Source organism: Balaenoptera acutorostrata, chromosome X (genome assembly GCF_949987535.1).
Source record: "Balaenoptera acutorostrata chromosome X, mBalAcu1.1, whole genome shotgun sequence".
In the NCBI taxonomy this organism is placed as follows: Eukaryota; Metazoa; Chordata; class Mammalia; order Artiodactyla; family Balaenopteridae; genus Balaenoptera; species Balaenoptera acutorostrata.
The window spans coordinates 69,329,209-69,348,012 of NC_080085.1; the positions used below are offsets into that span (position 1 = coordinate 69,329,209).

Genomic DNA, 18,804 nt, shown 5'->3' on the forward strand with positions numbered 1-18,804 from the left:
GTCATCTGAACAAGGTGCTAAGCCCTCACTACTGTTCTAAGAGGTCGTAATAATTGTGTTTGAATTCCTGTCTAGCCTTTTAAAAACATACATAGTTCTCCTTTTCACAGTTGGAATCACAGCAAAAACATGATTCTGTAGACTTCTTTTTTCACTCTTTATATCATAACTATTTTTCCTTGTTGCTACATAATTGTACAGTGGTCAGTTTTAATGTGTTCATAGCAATCTTTTGAATGATCACATCACTGTTTATTTAACTAAGTACAAATGGTTGGACATGCAGGCAACTTTCAATTCTCCACCACTAAAAAACAAACAAATTAATGAAAACAAGAAAAACACACCAAAACATTGCATAACCTCTTCAGGCACACAATTTCTACCCTCTTTTGGATTACTTACTTAGACTAGGAATCCAGAAGTGAAATTACTGGATCAAGGAACATGAAGGTTTCCATGGTTCTTGATGCACCCTCTCAAAATGCTTTTGGTTTTATTTGACTTTGACTGAATTAGCAGCTTTCAAAATTACCAAGGCATATTGATAATGCTAATTAGAATTCTATGATCATTGGAAAAAAGGACAGTATCTTACCTGCTGTTAATCATGGGGTTTTGGTAGTGAGAAGTAGGGGAAATTATCTTCTCTTTATGTTGTTCTATTCTTGAGTTTAAATGAAGACAAGGATCACCGCAGGACTTATCCTTAGTATCACATGATGTCACTTATATGGATATTTTTCTTAGTCATAGTGTAGGACAGTGCCTTCCTTACCATGGGGCAGACACTATTCTCATGGAGCTTTTGGGAAATCTGTATTTCTTTCTGTAGGCAGATTGGACTAGTTTATTTAGATGTAATACCCTGTTGCCCACTTTGGCTGCACATTTCACAGTAGCCTTTCCTGCCGCAGAAAAGGAAAGGATGAAAAAGACAGAGCTGGTGTAATATACGGTAGGCTGGATCATATTTGTCATCCAGTCAACACTAATAAAAATAGATTAATTGCTTATTACTTTTCTTGTGATTCAAGAACTTGGAGTTCATGGTTGCAGGTTTTTTTTTTTTTTTTTTTTTTAAGTATCTGCTGTGAGCTGGAGAATTTAACTACCATATTTGGTTCTCATGTGCCTGCCCTGTGACCTTACATCAGCCTGTTGGAGGATTTGTGTGTTTTTGCTTACCCTTATATGGCTGCCTGGAGAATCTGTCTGACTGGAATTCGAAGCCCTGTAGCATTTGCAGGAAGTGTGGCTTTAGGAGAAAGCTGTGGTTTTTGTAATTAGGTTTCCTCACTGCCAGAATTTGTTTCATAGAGAGGTGGTGAGTTGGAGAACATCTTTGCTGACTATAAAATCACCAGCGTTTTATACCTCTTCATTTTATACCTCTTCATATACCAAATTCCCTTCCTTTTATTATGACAAAATTCTCCTAAAGAGGAATGAAATCTGTATAGTAACTCACTCTACTGAGTTGATAATGATAGTGATTAAGGCAGGGAGGTGGAAGCTGAAATGAATTGGTCCGTTTATTTTTAAATTCTTAGTGCAAACAATCTGAAATTTTATGGAACATAACCTATGTTAGACTAGTACTTTTCACAAATATTTAGCTTTGATTTTTGATTGTATTGTAACAGTGTGATTTGTTTCAAGGAAGGCTTTTGCTTTAAGGACACTCCTAAAGCTGCCAGAACAGCCTCAAGCACCTGTTACCCTATTTCCCCCTCAGCACTCATTTCCCATAGGCACCTTTGGTCACAAGTCACTGATACTTTTGTGGAAACACTTTGGACTGTTCTCAACTTCATATTTTATTTGTCCAAACATATGACAGTTTTAAATGAAGGTAATTTTTCTTCTTTTGGTATAAGCAATGGAATTCATATGAATCATTGATTCTTCATGGTAACTTTTTCTTACTAAGTCTTAAAGTTCCAGGAGGCTTTTATTGCTTTTGGCATGTTTCTTTGTTTCATTATCACAGTACTTCAGAGTGGGAAAGGACTGAAGGGGTCATCGAGGAAAATCTATCCTGTGTATAAAAACTTTAAAATAATCAACAGGTTTTCTTGCCCTTACTTTAGACCAAGCTTTGGAATTAAGAAGGATACAAAAGAATTATGAGCCATTTCTGCACTCACGGAGACGTCATTAAGTTGACAGTCTAATTAGCATGAGATAACAAGTATGGTAATATTTTGTTATTCATTATGCTTAGTGTTTAAGTGGTGCCTTTTACTTTGACAGATCTTGGGCAAGTGTGTGCTTAGGAGAAAGTTTCTAATCCACTTGAATATTAGTTTCTTCATCTGTGAATCTGGAATGAAAGTAATAGCAGCTCATAAGATTTTTGTGATAATTAAATAATGTAAGCATGTATAGTGCCTGGCCCATAAAAAACACTTAGTCAATAATATTATTATACTATAATTTAGAGTAAGAGTAAATTTGGTGCAAAGCAGAGAGGGACCTGCTACATATAAAATTCTGCGGTCCATTGTTAGCACACCCTAAATCGGGGTCTGTGTCCCTTTGTTTCCCTTTATCAGCCTACTCCTAATCCACACATTTCCCTGCAGCAGAAAGAGACTAGTCTTTGATTAAGGGATGGCTATATTCCATTGCTTAAATCGCCTGCTAGTATGGAATTTATAATCTTATAGTTTATAAGTTCCTTGAGCCCATAAATAACATCTCTATTTAATTTTATTTTTATTGATATTAAGGTAAGAACAATGGCCTTAAGGCCCAGTGTGTACTTAGGAACTGCATTCTTTCTTTTACTTTCTTTTCACAGAAAGATGCAACTTTATATTTTATCCAGTATTACTGAGATATAATAGACATACAACACTGTATAAGTTTAAGGTGTACAACATAATGTTTGACTTACATAATCATGAAATTATTACTACAATAAATGTAGTGAATATCCATCATCTCATATGGATACAAAATTAATGAAATAGGAAAAAAAACATTTTCCTTGTGATGAGAACTCTTGGGATTTACTGTCTTCAATAACTTTCATATATAGTATATAGCTGTTTTAATTATATTTCTTAGTTGTACATTACATCCCTAGTACTCATTTACCTTATAACTGGAAATTTGTACTTTTTGACTACCTTCATCCAATTTCCCCTCTCTCCAACCTCTGCCTCTGGTAACCACAAATCTAATCTCTTTTTCTATGAGTTCGTTTTACTGTTTAGTTTTGAAGTATAATTGACCTATGACACTATGTTAGTTCCTGGTACACAACACAGTAATTCAATATTGCTATACGTTTCAAAATGATCACCATGATAAGTCTAGACACCCTCCATCATCTTACAAAGATATTATATAATAATTGACTATATTCCCCCGCACTGTACATTTCATACCCTTAACTCATTTATTTTGTAACTGGAACTTTCTACCTCTTAATCTCCCTCACCTATTTCTCTCCTCCCCAGCTTTCCCTTCCCTCTGCCAACTACCTGTTTGTTCTCCTTATCTATGACTCTATTTCTCTTTTGTTATGATTGTTCATTTGTTTTGTTTTTTAGATTTGACATATAAGTGAAATCATATAGTATTTGACTTTTTCTGTCTGACTTATTTCATTTGTATAACACCCTCTAGGGCCATCCATGTTGTCACATATGGCAAGATTTCATTCTTTCTTACGGCTGAGTAATATTTCAGTGTGTAGGGACATCCCTGGTGGTGCAGTAGTTAAGAATCCGCCTGCCAATGCAGGGCACACGGGTTCAGTCCCTGGTCCGGGAAGATCCCACATGCTGCAGAGCAACTAAGCCTGTGTGCCACAACTACTGAGCCTGCACACTGCAGCCCGTGAGCCACAACTACTACGTCCCTGTGCTGCAACTACTGAAGCCCAAGTACCTAGAGCCCGTGCTCTGCAACAAGAGAAGCCACAACAGTGAGAAGCCCTCTCACCACAACGAAGAGTAATCCCCGCTCGCCGCAACTGGAGAAAGCCCGTGCGCAGCAATGAAGACCCAACGCAGCCAAAAAAATTAATAATAAATAAATAAATAAATAAAATACACAACATAAAAAAATTTTTTAAAATATTCCAGTGTGTATATATATCACATTTTCTTTATCCATTCATCTATTGATGGGCACTTAGGTTGCGTCCATATCTTGGCTATTGTAAATAATGCTGCAATGAATATAGGGGTGCATGTATCTTTTCAAATTAGTGTTTTCATTTTTTTTGGCTAAACACGCAGGAATGGAATTGCTGGATTGTATGGTAGTTCTATTTTTAATATTTTTGGAAAACTCAGTATTGTTTTTAAATAGTGGCTGCACCAATTTATATTCCCAGCATTACTGCATGAGGTTTCCCTTTTCTCCATATCCTTGCCAACACTGGTTATTTGTTGTCTTTTGGATAATAGCCATTCTGACAGGTGTGAGGTGATATCTCATTTTGGTTTTGATTTCCCTGATGATTAGTGATGTTGAGCATCTTTTCATGTGCCTGTCCATCTGTATGTCTTCTTTAGAAAAAATGTCTATTCAGGTCCTCTGCCCACTTTTTAATCAGCTTGTTTTTTTGATGTTAGTTGTTTGAGTTTGTTGTATATTTTAGATATTAACACCTCATTGGATATATTGTTTGTACTCTCCCATTAAGTAGGCAGCCTTTTCATTTTGTTTAGTTTCCTTCACTGTGCAAGAAGCTTTTTAGTTTAATGTAGTCTCATTTGTTTATTTTTCTTTTGTTTCCCTTGCCTGAAGAGACATATCCAAAAAGTATTGCTGAGACTGATGTCAAAGAGCATACTGCCCATGCTTTCTCCTGGAAGTTTTATGGTTTCAGGTCTTACATTTAAATATTTAATCCATTTTGAGTTTATTTTTGTATATGGTGTGAAAAAGTAGTTTGGTTTGCTTCTTTTACATGTAGCTGTACAGTTATACCAGCACCATTTATTGAAGAGGCTTTCTTTTCCCCACTGTATATTCTTGCCTCCTTTGTCATAGACTAATAGGCCATATAATGGGTGCACTTCTGGGCTCTCAATTCAGTCCCAGTTATCTGTGTCTGTTTTTGTGCTGGTACCATACTGTTTTGATTACTGTAGCTTTTTAGTATAGTTTGAAATCAGGGACTTTGATACCTTCAGCTTTGTTCCTCTTTCTCAAGATTGTTTTGGCTATTTGGGGTCTCTTGTGTTTCCATAGAAATTATAGAATTATTTGTTTTAGTTCTGTGAAAAATGCCATTGGTGTTTTGGTAGGGATTGCATTGAATCTGTAGATCACCTTGGATAGTATGTTAATTTTAACAATATTAATTCTTCCACTCTATGAACACAGTATATCTTTCCATCTGTTTGTGTCATCTTCAATTTCTTTTATCAGTCTCATAGTTTTTCGAGTACAGGTCTTTTATCTCCTTACTTAGATTTATTCCTAGGTATTTTATTCTTTTTGATGTGACAGTAAATAGGGTTGTTTTCTTAATTTTTCTTTCTGATAAGTTGTTTTTAATGTATAGAAATATAACAGATTCCTGTATATTAATTTTGTATCCTGCAACTTTACCAACTTCATTGACAAGTTCTAATAGTTTTATTGTGGCATCTGTAGGATTTTCTATATGTAGTATCATGTGATCTGCAAACAGTGACAGTTTTACTTCTTCCTTTCCAATGTGGATTCCTTTTATTTCTTTTTTTTTTCTGTCTGATTGCTGTGGCTAGGATTACTAATACTGTGTTGAATAATAGTGGTGAGAGTGGGCATCCTTGTCTTGTTCCTGATCTAGGAGGAGGTGCTTTCAGCTTTTCACCATTGAGTATAATGTTAGCTGTGGGCTTGTCATATATGGTCTTTATTACGTTGAGGTGTGTTCCCTCTATGCCCACTTTCTGGAGAGTTTTTATCATAATTGGATGTTTAATTTTATCAAAAGCTTTTTCTGCATCTATTTAGATGATCATATGGGTTTTTTCCTTCCATTTGTTAATGTGGTGTATCACATCGATTGATTTGCTGATATTGAAAAATCCTTGCATCCCTGGGATAAATCCCACTTGATCATGGTGTATGATCCTTTTAATATATTGTTGGAGTTGCTGTGCTAATACCTTGTTGAAGATTTTTGCATATATGTTCATCAGTGATATTGACCTGTAATTTTCTTCTTTTGTGTGATATCTTTGTCTGGTTTTGGTATCAGGGTGATGCTGGCCTCATAGAATGAGTTTGGAAGTTCCTTTGCAGTTTTTTGGAATAATTTGAGAAGGATAGGTTTTAACTCTTCTGCATATGTTTGTTAGAATTCACCTGTGAAGCTATATGGTCCTGGACTTTTGTTTGTTGAGAGTATTTTAAATTATTGATTCAATTTCATTACCAGTAATCTTTCTGTTCGTATTTTCTATTTCTTCCTGATTCAGTCTTGGGAGATTGTACATTTCTAGGACGTTGTCCATTTCTTCTAGGTTGTCCATTTTATTAATGTATAATAGTTCATAGCAATCTCTTATGATCCTTTGTATTTCTGTTGTGTTGGTTGTAACTTTTCCCCTTTTATTTCTGATTTATTGATTTGGGCCCTCTCTCTTTTTTTTTCTTGATGAGTCTGGCTAAAGGTTTATCATTTTTTTTTTTATGTTTTCAAAGAACCAGCTCTTAATTTCATTGTTTCTTTTTCTATTGTTTTTTTTTCAGTATTTCATTTATTTCTGCTCTGCTCTTTATTATTTCTTTTCTTCTACTAACTTTGTTCTTCTTTTTCTAGTTCCTTTAGATGTAAGGTTAGACTGTTATTTGAAATTTTTCTTCTTTTCTGAGATAAGCTTGTATTGCTATAAACTTCTCTGTTAAAACAACTTTCACTGCATCCCATAGTTTTAGGACCATTGTGTTTTCATTTTTATTTGTCTCCAGGTATTTTTTTTAAATTTCCTCTTTGATTTCTTCAGTGATTCATTGTTTGTTTAGTAACATAATGTGTAGCCTCCATGTGTTTGTCTTTTTTTTTTTGCAGCTTTTTTTTAAATTGGGGTATAGTCTCTTTACCATATTGTGTTAGTTTCTGCTGTACAACGAAGTGAGTCAGCTATATGTATACATATATCCCCTCCCTCTTGGACCTCCTTCCCCCACATCCCATCTATCTAGGTCACCACAGAGCACCGAGCTGAGCTCCCTGTGCTATACAACAGGTTCCTATAGCTATCTGTTTTACACAGGGTAGTGTATATATGTCAATCCTGATCTCCCAATTGGGGAAAGAGGGGCGGGAGGAATTGGGAGATTGGGATTGACATATATACACTATTGATACCATGTATAAAATAGGTAACTAATGAGGGCATACTGTGTAGCAGAGGGAACTCTACTTATACACTGTGGTGACCTAAATGGCAAGGAAATCCAAAAAAGAGGGAATATATGTATATGTATAGCTGATTAATTTTGCTGTACAGTAGAAACTAACACAACTTTGTAAAGCAACTCTACTACAATAAAAATTAATCAAAAAAAAAGAAAATGCAGCTTTTTATCTTATATTTTATTTCTTGTCTCATAGCGCTATGGTCAGAAAAATGCTTGATATGATTTCAGTCTTCTTAAATTTACTGAGTTGTTCTGTGGCCTAGCATGTGATCTATCCTGGAGAATGTTCCATGTGCACTTTAAAAGAATGTGTATTCTGTTGCTTTTGGATGGAATGTTCTATATATGTCTATTAAGCCCATTTGGTCTATTGTGTCCCTTAAGGCCCGTGTTTCCTTATTGATTTTCAGCCTGAATGATCTGTCCATTGATGTAAGTTGGGTGTTGAAGTCTCCTAGTATTATTTTTTTACTGTCAGTTTCTCCCTTTATCTGTTAATATTTGCTTTATGTATTTAGGTGCTCCTATATTGGGTGCATATATATTTACAATTGTTGTATCTTCCAATTCTGTGTTTTAAACTCTATTTTTTTCTGTGTACAAAGGAACCCCTGTACACTGTTGGTGAAAATGTAAACTGGTGCAGCCACTATGGAAAACAGTATGGATGTTTCTCAAAAAACTAAAAATAGAACTACTATATGACCCAGCATTTCCACTCCTGGGTATATATCCAGAAAAACCCAAAACACTAATTCAAAATGATACCACACCCTGATGTTCATAACAGCATTATTTACAATAGCCAAGATGTGGAAGCAACCTAAGTGTTCATCAACAGATGAATGGATAAAGAAGATGTGGTATATATATAAAATGGAATCCTATTCAGCCATAAAAAAGAATGAAATTTTACCATTTGCAGCATCATGGATGGACTTGGAGGGCGTTATGCTAAGTGAAATGAGTCAGAAAAAGAAAAACATATACTGTATGATATCACTTATATGTGGAATCTAAAAAATACAAGTGAATATAACAACAACAAAAAAGAAGCAGACTCACAGATATAGAGAACAAACTAGTGGTTACCAGTGGGGTGGGGGGAAGGGCAATACAGGGGTGGGTGAGTGGGAAGTACAATATGGGTGAATATAGCCAATATTTTGTAGTAACTGTAAATAGAAAATAATCTTTAAAATTTGTATACAAAATTAAAAAAAATTTAAGCGATGGAAACACAAAACATAAGAATTTACTGGCACCATTGTCCTTGAAGTAGAATGAGCTCACAGAAATGGCTACTGCCAGAGCCTCTGTCCCAGGGTGATTCCTAGTTGCCTCCTGCCTCTCCAGGAGGCTCTCCAAGATCAGAAAGTTGGTCTGACCCAGGCTTCTTTCAAATAGCTGATTCTGCCCTGTGTCTCGGAGTGTGTGAGCTTCTGTGTACCCCTTTAAAGAGTGGAGTGTCTTGTTTCCTACAGCATTCTGGTTCTTCCAAAAGTAAGCCCCACTGGCCTTCAAAGCCAAATGTTCTGGGGGGTCATCTTCCTGGTGCAGGACCCTGGGACTGGGGAGCCTGCTGTGCATCTTGGATCCCTCACTCCTTGGAAGGAACCTTTGCAATTGTATTTATCCTCCCGTTTGTGGGTCACCTACCCAGAGGTATGGGTCTTTTGACTATACCTCATCTCTACCTCTCCTACCTGTCTCTTTGGTTTCTCCTTTATATCTTTAGTTGTTGAAGACCTTTTCTGCTAGTCTTCAGGTTGTTCTCATTGACAGTTGCTCTGTAAATCGTTGTAATTTTGGTGTGCCTGAGGGAGGAGGTGAGCTCAGAGACTTCCTACTCCGTCATCTTGGTCAGTCCATGAACTGCATTCCTGACTGAATGGTAGTGTCTAACGTCACCTAGGCAAGAGTCTGACACTAATCCTTCCCTAGCAGCAGAGGATCCTAGAGTTGGAATTGGGTATTCCAGTCACTTTTTGTTCATAATAATTTGAAGATTGATTAGATTGTGTGCATACTCATTTGGATGATAATGGGAACACAATCATGGTCTGGTAAGTAGAATTTAGAATTAAATTATATAGTAAGAACACATCAAAAAGTGGTATTACTCTTTGTAAGAGCTTGTCGACCTTATATAAAAATCTCTTAAGAAAAGAAATCCATGCAAAATATCTTGAAGCTAGACAGGGCAATGTATTGGAACAAACTTAATCATTGGAGTTAGAGACATTTAGGTTTGAATGCCAGCTCTGCCACTGACTAACTTTGTGACTTTGGGTAAATTTACTTAACCTTTTTGAGCCTCAATATTCTAATCTGTAAAATGAGGGTAATAATATTTACCTTATAGAGTTATTATGAATATTAAGTTAAATAATGTATCAAAACACCTGCTTTAGCAGCTGTCACTTAATTGGCCTTCTATAACTGGTATGAATAATAAGACAATATCTGTCTCCCAGTCTTGTCTGAACACAGCCACAACTCAAAATTCCTGTGAATTTGGGAATAATTCCTGAATACCTTCTGATACCCCAACGTATGCTGGATGAACCCATAGCTTCTGTGAGTCCAAAAGCTCTAAATCTTGTGAAACTTTTGAGCTTTAATTCTTCTAAGCTTTGCTTAGAGCAGCTGCTATCTCCCTACCATGGAATGTGCTAGCAATGAGGTGCTCTGTTTGGGTCTGGAGATTTCTGAAGGCTGTATTTTATAATCAGCTTTGTTCTTGGATTGCCAAGTGGTAATTTGGAGAATAAAGACTTACTTTGCTAGTTAGGGATGAATGAGAGTCTATGTGCAAACAGTAATAACCAACAATATTTCCCTGCACTCAAATCCTAGGTAATTGGAATTTATATTGTCATATTGTACATTCCAGTCATTAGTACTTCAAGGGTGCAGGAAATATCTGATATTGAAAACAGTGGCTAAAACATAACTAAAACCCACCATTAAATGGCATTTTCTCCAATTCCTTTTGGAGAACCCATCAATCTAATATGATGCATGAAATGTTTAATCCTGGGAATTTTTTTGAAGACATATTTCCAGATAACATTTAATCTGTGAGAATTCCAGCCCAGTCAGCCACAAAGACTAATGTATATTACTTTAGAATAGGCTCTTATAGGTTTCAGATTATAGCTACCTACTTTTCTCAAACTTCCCTGACTCTTTTGAAACTTTCTTAGAAAGTATTGTCAGATTCACAGTATGCTGTAAGAGTTTTTAAAAGAGAGCTTTTCTTGCTTTATATAGCTGGAGTTATTTTTTTCCAGATTTATTGATGTATAATTGATTTATTGAATTGCTTCCAAAACATAGAGTGTGGAAATATAATCATCCAAAAAAACATCAGACAAACCTGAATTGAGGGGCATTTTACAAAATACCTGACCAATACTCCTCTGAACTGTCAAGATCATGGGAAACAAGAAAAGTCTGAGAAACTGTCACAGGCCAGAGGAGACTAAAGAGACATGACTAAATGTAACGTGGTATCCTGGAAGGGATCTTGAAACAAAGAAACAAACATTAGTGGAAAAACTGGTGAAATCCAAATAGTCTGGAGTTTAGCTAATAGTACTATACCAATGTATCAGTGTTGGTTTCTTAGCTGTGGCAAATGTACCACTGTGAGGTAAGGTGTTATAATAGGGGAAACAGAGTGAGAGTTATATGGGAACTCTCTATATTATATCTGCAAGTTTTTGTAAATCTAAAATTATTCCAAAATTGAAGTTTATTAAAATGAAAAACTAAAAACAAGCATTTTGGAGGTCCTGGATTTAAAACGAAGTTGTTAGATCAATCAGTATTAACTACTTTGTGTCCAGCCTATGAGGTGAGCACTATGTAGGAAAGCTTAAACAAAAGGCATGGCCCCTACCTTCAGGTGGTTTAGCAACTAACTGACGAGATGAGACTTTGACATGTGAGAAGATTAGCAATCAATCATTGGTACTATTTGATTAAGCTCCAAACTGGGTGATACTGACTGTAGGAGGTCAGAGGGAGAAGGCTGGAGTGGCCGCCAAGGGTTTCACAGAAGGAGTGCACCTGGATGAATAAGTTAGAATTGCATCAGTGGAGAGAGGGGAGACTTGCAGTAGAAGGTAACAAAGAGAAAAGCACTAAGGTCTTGGGCACAGCAAACTCAGGGAAAAATAAAGGCAGCTTGATATGTTGTGGGGTGCCCGGGGAATGCATATTTTTAGAGAAGATAGAACATTATGCAGAACCTTGAAAGTTAAGCAGTAGGGGGTGAGGTTGAAATTGGCCACAGGGAACCAGTGTAGCAGCAGTAGGATTACAGTATATGTTTTGATTCTGTGGCTTTCAACCTTTTGTCAAATTTGTCTATTATTTATTAATCTGCTAACACTTCACTCAGCATGTACATTTGATAAGACTATGTGGGGATGAAGTTCACCTGCAAGAGATGAAAGTACAGTCATGCTAATTTTCTGAATTAAAAGGGCTTTTCTTGACTAAATGAAATTTCAGTTCTGAATAATCTCATCTTTATAAGATGAGAATTTGGGAATAATTATTTGGGAATGATTCCTGAATACCTTTCTTATCTGGCACTTTTCTCTGTCCATACTGTTTCCCAGAGTCAGAAAGAACTTTAGTTCCGCTGTTACTGACTCAGTAAAAGCTTGTTTTTACTTTCTTTTTTTTTAAATTAATTAATTAATTTATTTATTTTGGCTGCATTGGGTCTTCATTGCTGTGCACAGGCTTTCTCTAGTTGCAGCGAGCGGGGGCTACTCTTCATTGTGGTGCACGGGCTTCTCATTGTGGTGGCTTCTCTTGTTGTGGAGCATGGGCTCTAGGCGCATAGGCTTCAGTAGTTGTGGCACGCAGGCTCAGTAGTGGTGGCTCACAGGCTCTAGAGCGCAGGCTCAGTAGTTGTGGTGCACGGGCTTAGTTGCTCCGCGGCATGTGGGATCTTCCCGGACCAGGGCTCGAACCCATGTCTCCTGCATTGGCAGGCGGATTCTTAACCACTGCGCCACCAGGGAAGTCCCTGTTTTTACTTTCAAGTGAGTAGTGCACTGTGTTCAGATCATTTTGCTCTTTGAAAAGGTTGTTGGACTTTTTTTTTTTAAAGTGATGGGTACATTGTTTATTTAAAAAAAAATAAAGAATGGGAGGGGTCTGATGCCCTTGCACTTTCTCATCTGTTTCTCTGTACATTTAAAGTACAGAAATATGCCTCTATACCAGCTTTGCCCACTCAGAACTATTAAGTGGCCGAGCTCTTGACAAAGGGGAGACATGGGCTACATTGTTCTCAGTGTAGTCAACAAGAAACCAGAGGCCTCGTGACATTCCATTCAGTTCTTCTGTGTGCATGCTGCCCATGTGCAAGCAAGCCCACAAGTTGGTGGGCTTAGGAATTCAATAGGGTCAGTTTAGACTGGTCAAGGGGAAAGAGACCATAATAACTAGGAAATCAAATTCAGTAAATGAGGCTATTTGGAAGAAAACATAAGATATCTCAGCTTTTGTTGTCTTTCTATTTTGTATCACATAGTTTAGAAGAACTCTTTCATATATGTCCATCTTATTTCCCCAGCTAGATTGGGAATTCTAATATGTACTGCATGTAGTGAAAAAGAACAGGGTTTTGCAGTCAGATAGCTTTAGATTTGTAATTTAGTACAGGCAATTAATAGATCATTCTTCTTGGGCAGGTATCTTAACCTATCTAAGCCTCAATTTCCTTTGTTGTAAAATGGGGATAATCATATTAACCTTTCAGAATTGTTGTGAGGATTTTAGGGGATATATGTACATAGCCTCACAAAGAGTTTGGTACTCAGCAAGCACTCAACAAGTCTTAGTCTCCCTTTCTCCTTAAAGGTCTTTATCTGGTACAAATCTTAACCCAGTACTAACATATAATAAGGCTTGGAAATTTCCTCTTGGGATTATCTTGGGAGGCCATTCCTGCAGCTTTTTTGTGTACCCCTCTATTAGAGTTATATAGGGACAACTCTGGCAAAATTCTAAGGCAGACAAAGAAACTTCACTGTTTCCTTGCCTACTTCTCTCCAGGCAGTCCCTCCCTCCACTCCAAACATGCACACTGCCTGCCCTTTCTGTGAAGACCAAACTAGTAAATCGGTCATGGTAGAGTTTCAAGCATCAGAAGAATTGAATTTTAGGGTAGATGGTACTCCCAGTGCTCCTTATTTCACAGCCTCCTGGGTCTACACATACAGCCATGTCTGAAGGAATTGGAGAGAGACTGCAGTTCCTTCTGACTCTGGAAAAAGCTCCAGATAAGAAAGGGCTGGATCCTCTTCAATAAGTGGTTCTGGGAAAACTGGACAGGCACATGTAAACGTATGAAATTAGAACACTCCCTAACAGCATACACAAAGATAAACTCAAAATGGATTAGAGAGCTAAATGTAAGACCGGACACTATAAAACTCTTAGAGTAAAACATAGGAAGAACACTCTTTGACATAAATCACAGCAAAATCTTTTTTGATCCAACTCCTAGAGTAATGGAAATAAAAACAAAAATAAACAAATGGGACCTAATGAAACTTAAAAGCTTTTGCCCAGCAAAGGAAACCATAAACAAGACCAAAAGACAACCCTCAGAATGGGAGAAAATATTTGCAAATGAATCAACGGATAAAGGATTAATCTCCAAAATATATAAACAGCTCATTCAGCTCAATATCAAAAAAATGGAGCTTGAGGAATCAGACTCCCTGACTTCAGACTATACTACAAAGCTGCAGTAATCAAGACAGTATGGTACTGACACAAAAACAGAAAAATAGATCAATGGAACAGGATAGAAAGTCCAGAGATAAACCCATGCACATATGGTCACCTTATCTTTGATAAAGGAGGCAAGCATATACAGTGGGGAAAAGACAGCCTCTTCAATAAGTGGTTCTGGGAAAACTGGACAGGCACATGTAAACGTATGAAATTAGAACACTCCCTAACAGCATACACAAAAATAAACTCAAAATGGATTAAAGACCTAAATGTAAGGCCAGACACTATAAAACTCTTAGCAGAAAACATAGGCAGAACACTCTATCACATAAATCACAGAAGGTCCTTTTTGACCCACCTCCTAGAGAAATGGAAATAAAAACAAAAATAAACAAATGGGACCTAATGAAACTTAAAAGCTTTTGCACAGCAAAGGAAACCATAATGAGGAAAAGACAACCCTCAGAATGGCAGAAAATATTTGTAAACGAAGCAACTGACAAAGGATTAATCTCCAAAATATACAAGCAGCTCATGCAGCTCAATATCAAAAAAAAAAACAACAACCCAATCCAAAAGTGGGCAGGAAACCTAAATAGACATTTCTCCAAAAAAAAGAGAAACAGATGGCCAACAAACACATGAAAAGATGCTCAGCATCACTAATCATTAGAGAATGTAAATCAGAACTACAATGAGGTATCACCTCACACCGGTCAGAATGGCCATCATCAAAAAATTTACAAACAATAAATGCTGGACAGGGTGTGGAGAAAAGGGAACCCTCTTGCACTGTTGGTGGGAATGTAAATTGATACAGCCACTATGGAGAACAGTATGGAGGTTGCTCAAAAAACTAAAAATAGAACTACCATACGACCCAGCAATCCCACTCCTATGCACGTATCCAGAGGAAACCATACTTCAAAAGGATACATGCACTCTGATGTTCATTGCACTATTTATAATAACCAGGACATGGAAACAACCTAAGTGTCCATCAACAGATGAATGTATAAAGAAGATGTGGCACATATATACAATGGAATATTACTCAGCCATAAAAAGAAACAAAATTGAGTTATTTGTAGTGAGGTGGATGGACCTAGAGTCTGTCATACAGAGTGAAGTAAGTCAGAAAGAGAAAAACAAATACCGTACACTAACTCATATATATGGAATCTAAAAAAACGGTACTGAGGAACCTAGTGGCAGGGCAGGAATAAAGATGCAGATGTAGAGAACGGACTTGAGGACACGGAGGGCAAGGGGAAGCTAGTACGAAGTGAGAGAGTAGCATTGACATATATACACTACCAAATGTAAAATGGATGGCTAGTGGGAAGCTGCTGCACAGCACAGGGAGATCAGCTTGATACTCTGTGACGACCAAGGGGGGTGAGATAGAGAGGGTGAGAGGGAGGCTCAAGAGAGAGGGGATATGGAGATATATGTATACATATAGCTGATTCACTGTGTTGTACAGCAGAAACTAACACAACATTGTAAAGCAATTATACTCCAATAAAGATAAAATTTAAAAAGAAAGGGCTGGATAGATGAGATTTTTCAGAACTGATAAAGAAAAGCCTTTTTAACCCAGAAAATTAAGCATGACTGTACTTTCTTTACTGTGACCACCTTAAGACATAGCTGTTTTTGAGAAACTACCTTTAAATATCTACATTCTCCTCTTTTCACACAAGGCTCTACTTCTGAAATTACTTGAGCCTTAATATCTCTCTATACATAATGTGGTAGAATTGCAACTGAAAAAGAAAATAATAACAGTACTTGGGGAGGCAGACAGCAGTAAAATAGCAAACTTTACATTGTGCTCTTATGCTGCCACATCTTGGAACATCTGTCAGGAGAACTCCAGGGAGCTAGGGGTAGAGGTGGGAGATCAACAAGAAAATTCTTAATAGTCTTACCCTAGATTTGTTGTAGACTTGTTGGTAAAGAGATATGAATTACAAGTTTTACATGGCTGATTGTGACCAAAGCATTTTTTAAAATATTGCAAAACAGGCAAGCTGAAAACAAGTGTCTCTTGCTGTGGTTATACCATTAGATTAAGCAGTAGGAAGCCAGTGGCTTAAGGACTCATGACAGTATTCATTTAAAATGCACACAGATCTCTTTGGTTACCAAATGACTACACAGTGGCAACACTGCAGTAGTCTAGTGCCAAACAGACTAACTGGGGATTCAGACTTGATTTTCCTTTTGGGTGTATTTTGTAAGTAGATTAGTAAAAGACTGAAAAGGCAGCTTTAAATTCTATTTGTTCATGCTTCCTTCACCCCACTCTTAAATCGATAGGCACTGGCTAGGCAAAGACAGTCTTATTATTTAACTACAAACTAGCGTAGCCCTTCTTGTGGCAGCATTTGAAACAAACAGAACCAATTGGAAGGAATTTATATATCTGAATTTCTCTTTGCAGAAGTTGACTGGGTCACAAATTATAACCTGTTTAAAAAGACAAAATACACACCCACACAAGTGTTTATTCATTTAGAGACTTCAATTATGTGTAAGAATTTAGTCATAGAAATTATGAGCATCCATTTAGAAAGTTTCCAAGTTTATTTTGTAATACTGTACCTTTATTGTTCTAGTTCAATATGCTGTAATATTTGTGAGCTCATTTTTCACAGCTGGACAATTATATTAAACTTTAATAAGTACATCATGCTTTCACTAAAACCATATACTGCATGCAATATAGATGGATGTAGTATGCAGCATGTGTGCTGTCATTATTAAGCTTAGTCTAAGTGGCATCACTCATAGCAATAAGCGCTTGCTCTCTCTTCTAAGTTCCTTGCACTCTTGGCTTTGTCATTCACTTGACTCCTCTCACCTGACCACCTTAGCGTCATATTTAAATACCATGTTATAATTGAAATTTTTAATATATCTATGTCTAATCCCTCCCTCTAGATTGTAATTTTAGGAGGGAATCTGCTATTTTTCTTTAGACATTTTAAAGAACCTGATAAATTTCTTACACACTTAAGAGGCACCAAAGAAATATTGTTGAATAGCTATTAAATACAGTTTCGGACAATCATTTTAGATTTTAGTGCATCACAGTTGGAACCTCTGTTGATCTTCAATAAAGTGTTAGCTGAGAAAATGTGACAGGTTGATTATAAAACAAGACAAAACTCCGTCTTGATTAAATGTGTTGTTGTAGCTCGGCACTTTCATGAAAAAGACTCTTGTTTTCTTGTTCAGTTTCTGTTCCAAATGATGAAAATTGACACATAGAGTCTTGTAACATTCTCAAGGAAAGATTCATTTCTGTTCACTGTATGATGCTTATTAAGACAGGAAGTAGACTCAGGTCATTTGGAATGACTTTCAACAAAGGCTAAAATTAAGAGAGGCTTGTAGATAATCGGAAAACACACCTTCCCACTACTCAAACTTTTGAGTTAATTGCACTTGAGGTTATTGATATGCATCAGCTAGCTTTTCTTCTTCATGATTAGATGTGAGCATTTCAGTGAATAAAAGAAAAAGTTGGGTTGATAAAAGGACCTGTGAACTGAAAGCTCTTCAATCCACTTGTGAGATATCATTAACAACAAAATAATAGAGGGAAAACTATATATCTTCTGTTAAACCACAAATCTTGATCCATGTCTGAATTCATTTCTGCTAGTTCATTAACACTTTTTTGTTGAATATGATAAACAAAAATAATAAAAGCTGTTTGTTCAACAATATAACTTCTTGTCCTTTGGGCCCTAGATTAAGAAGAAACAGCAAGATGTGCTTGGTTTCCTAGAAGCTAACAAAATAGGATTTGAAGAAAAAGATATTGCAGCCAATGAAGAGAATCGGAAGTGGATGAGAGAAAATGTACCTGAAAACAGTCGACCAGCCACAGGGTACCCCCTGCCACCTCAGATTTTCAATGAAAGCCAGTACCGTGGGGTAAGGAACCAATTAAAATTCTTGTTTTTTCAAAAATGGATTGCCTCAAACCCATCCTCTTTCTTTTACTCCCACCCCAAACCTACACACAGTCATTTCTCCTGTTCATCCTCTACATCCATCCTAGGCAGCTGGGGTATTTTACCTTCTACTAGAAGGCAAATGGATGAGTCATTCACCAAAAGATTATCTGTGAAGGTATAAGTACAGACCAGAGCATTTATATTATTTCTAGTATGTCCATGAAGAAGCCACTGAAAAGAGGTGAGCTGTTTTACTTATTTAGATTAAAATTAGTTTAAAAAGAGGAATATCTTAGTTTCTGCTTCAAGGTAGTAAAACTTTTATTTAGGTATTATTAATGAATTTTCTTAAAATTTTGAGTTAGCTAATTGAACTAATGTATGGATGAGGGAAACAAGAGTAGAGTTTTTACTTTGTGACTGGTGCTTTCAAGTTTGTCATCTTAGTTAGCCTTCATTTAAACCATGAAGTAGTTCCCTTCAATGTTCATTCACTGTGTATTTAAGTAACATTTGTAGCCTATGGCCATTCTAGGTACCATGGCAAGTACAAGTATGTATAAAACAAAGCCTCTTTTCTTAAAGAGCTGATTGGGAGTGTTGTGTGGGTAGAATCAAACACACCTGAAACAGAGAGAGTGGTTATGAGGCCACATCCATGTGATGACATGGTACA

The 18,804-nt window shown here is 36.7% G+C and overlaps 1 protein-coding gene across 1 annotated transcript in view; it reads left to right on the plus strand.

Moving 5' to 3' along the window:
* Window positions 1-18,804, plus strand: part of SH3BGRL (SH3 domain binding glutamate rich protein like) — an 82,678-nt gene that overhangs the window by 45,390 nt on the left and 18,484 nt on the right. The window contains exon 2 of the mRNA XM_007187542.2: window positions 17,920-18,105. Within this exon, the coding sequence (XP_007187604.1) occupies window positions 17,920-18,105 (186 nt within the window). The remainder of the gene's footprint in view (window positions 1-17,919; window positions 18,106-18,804) is intronic.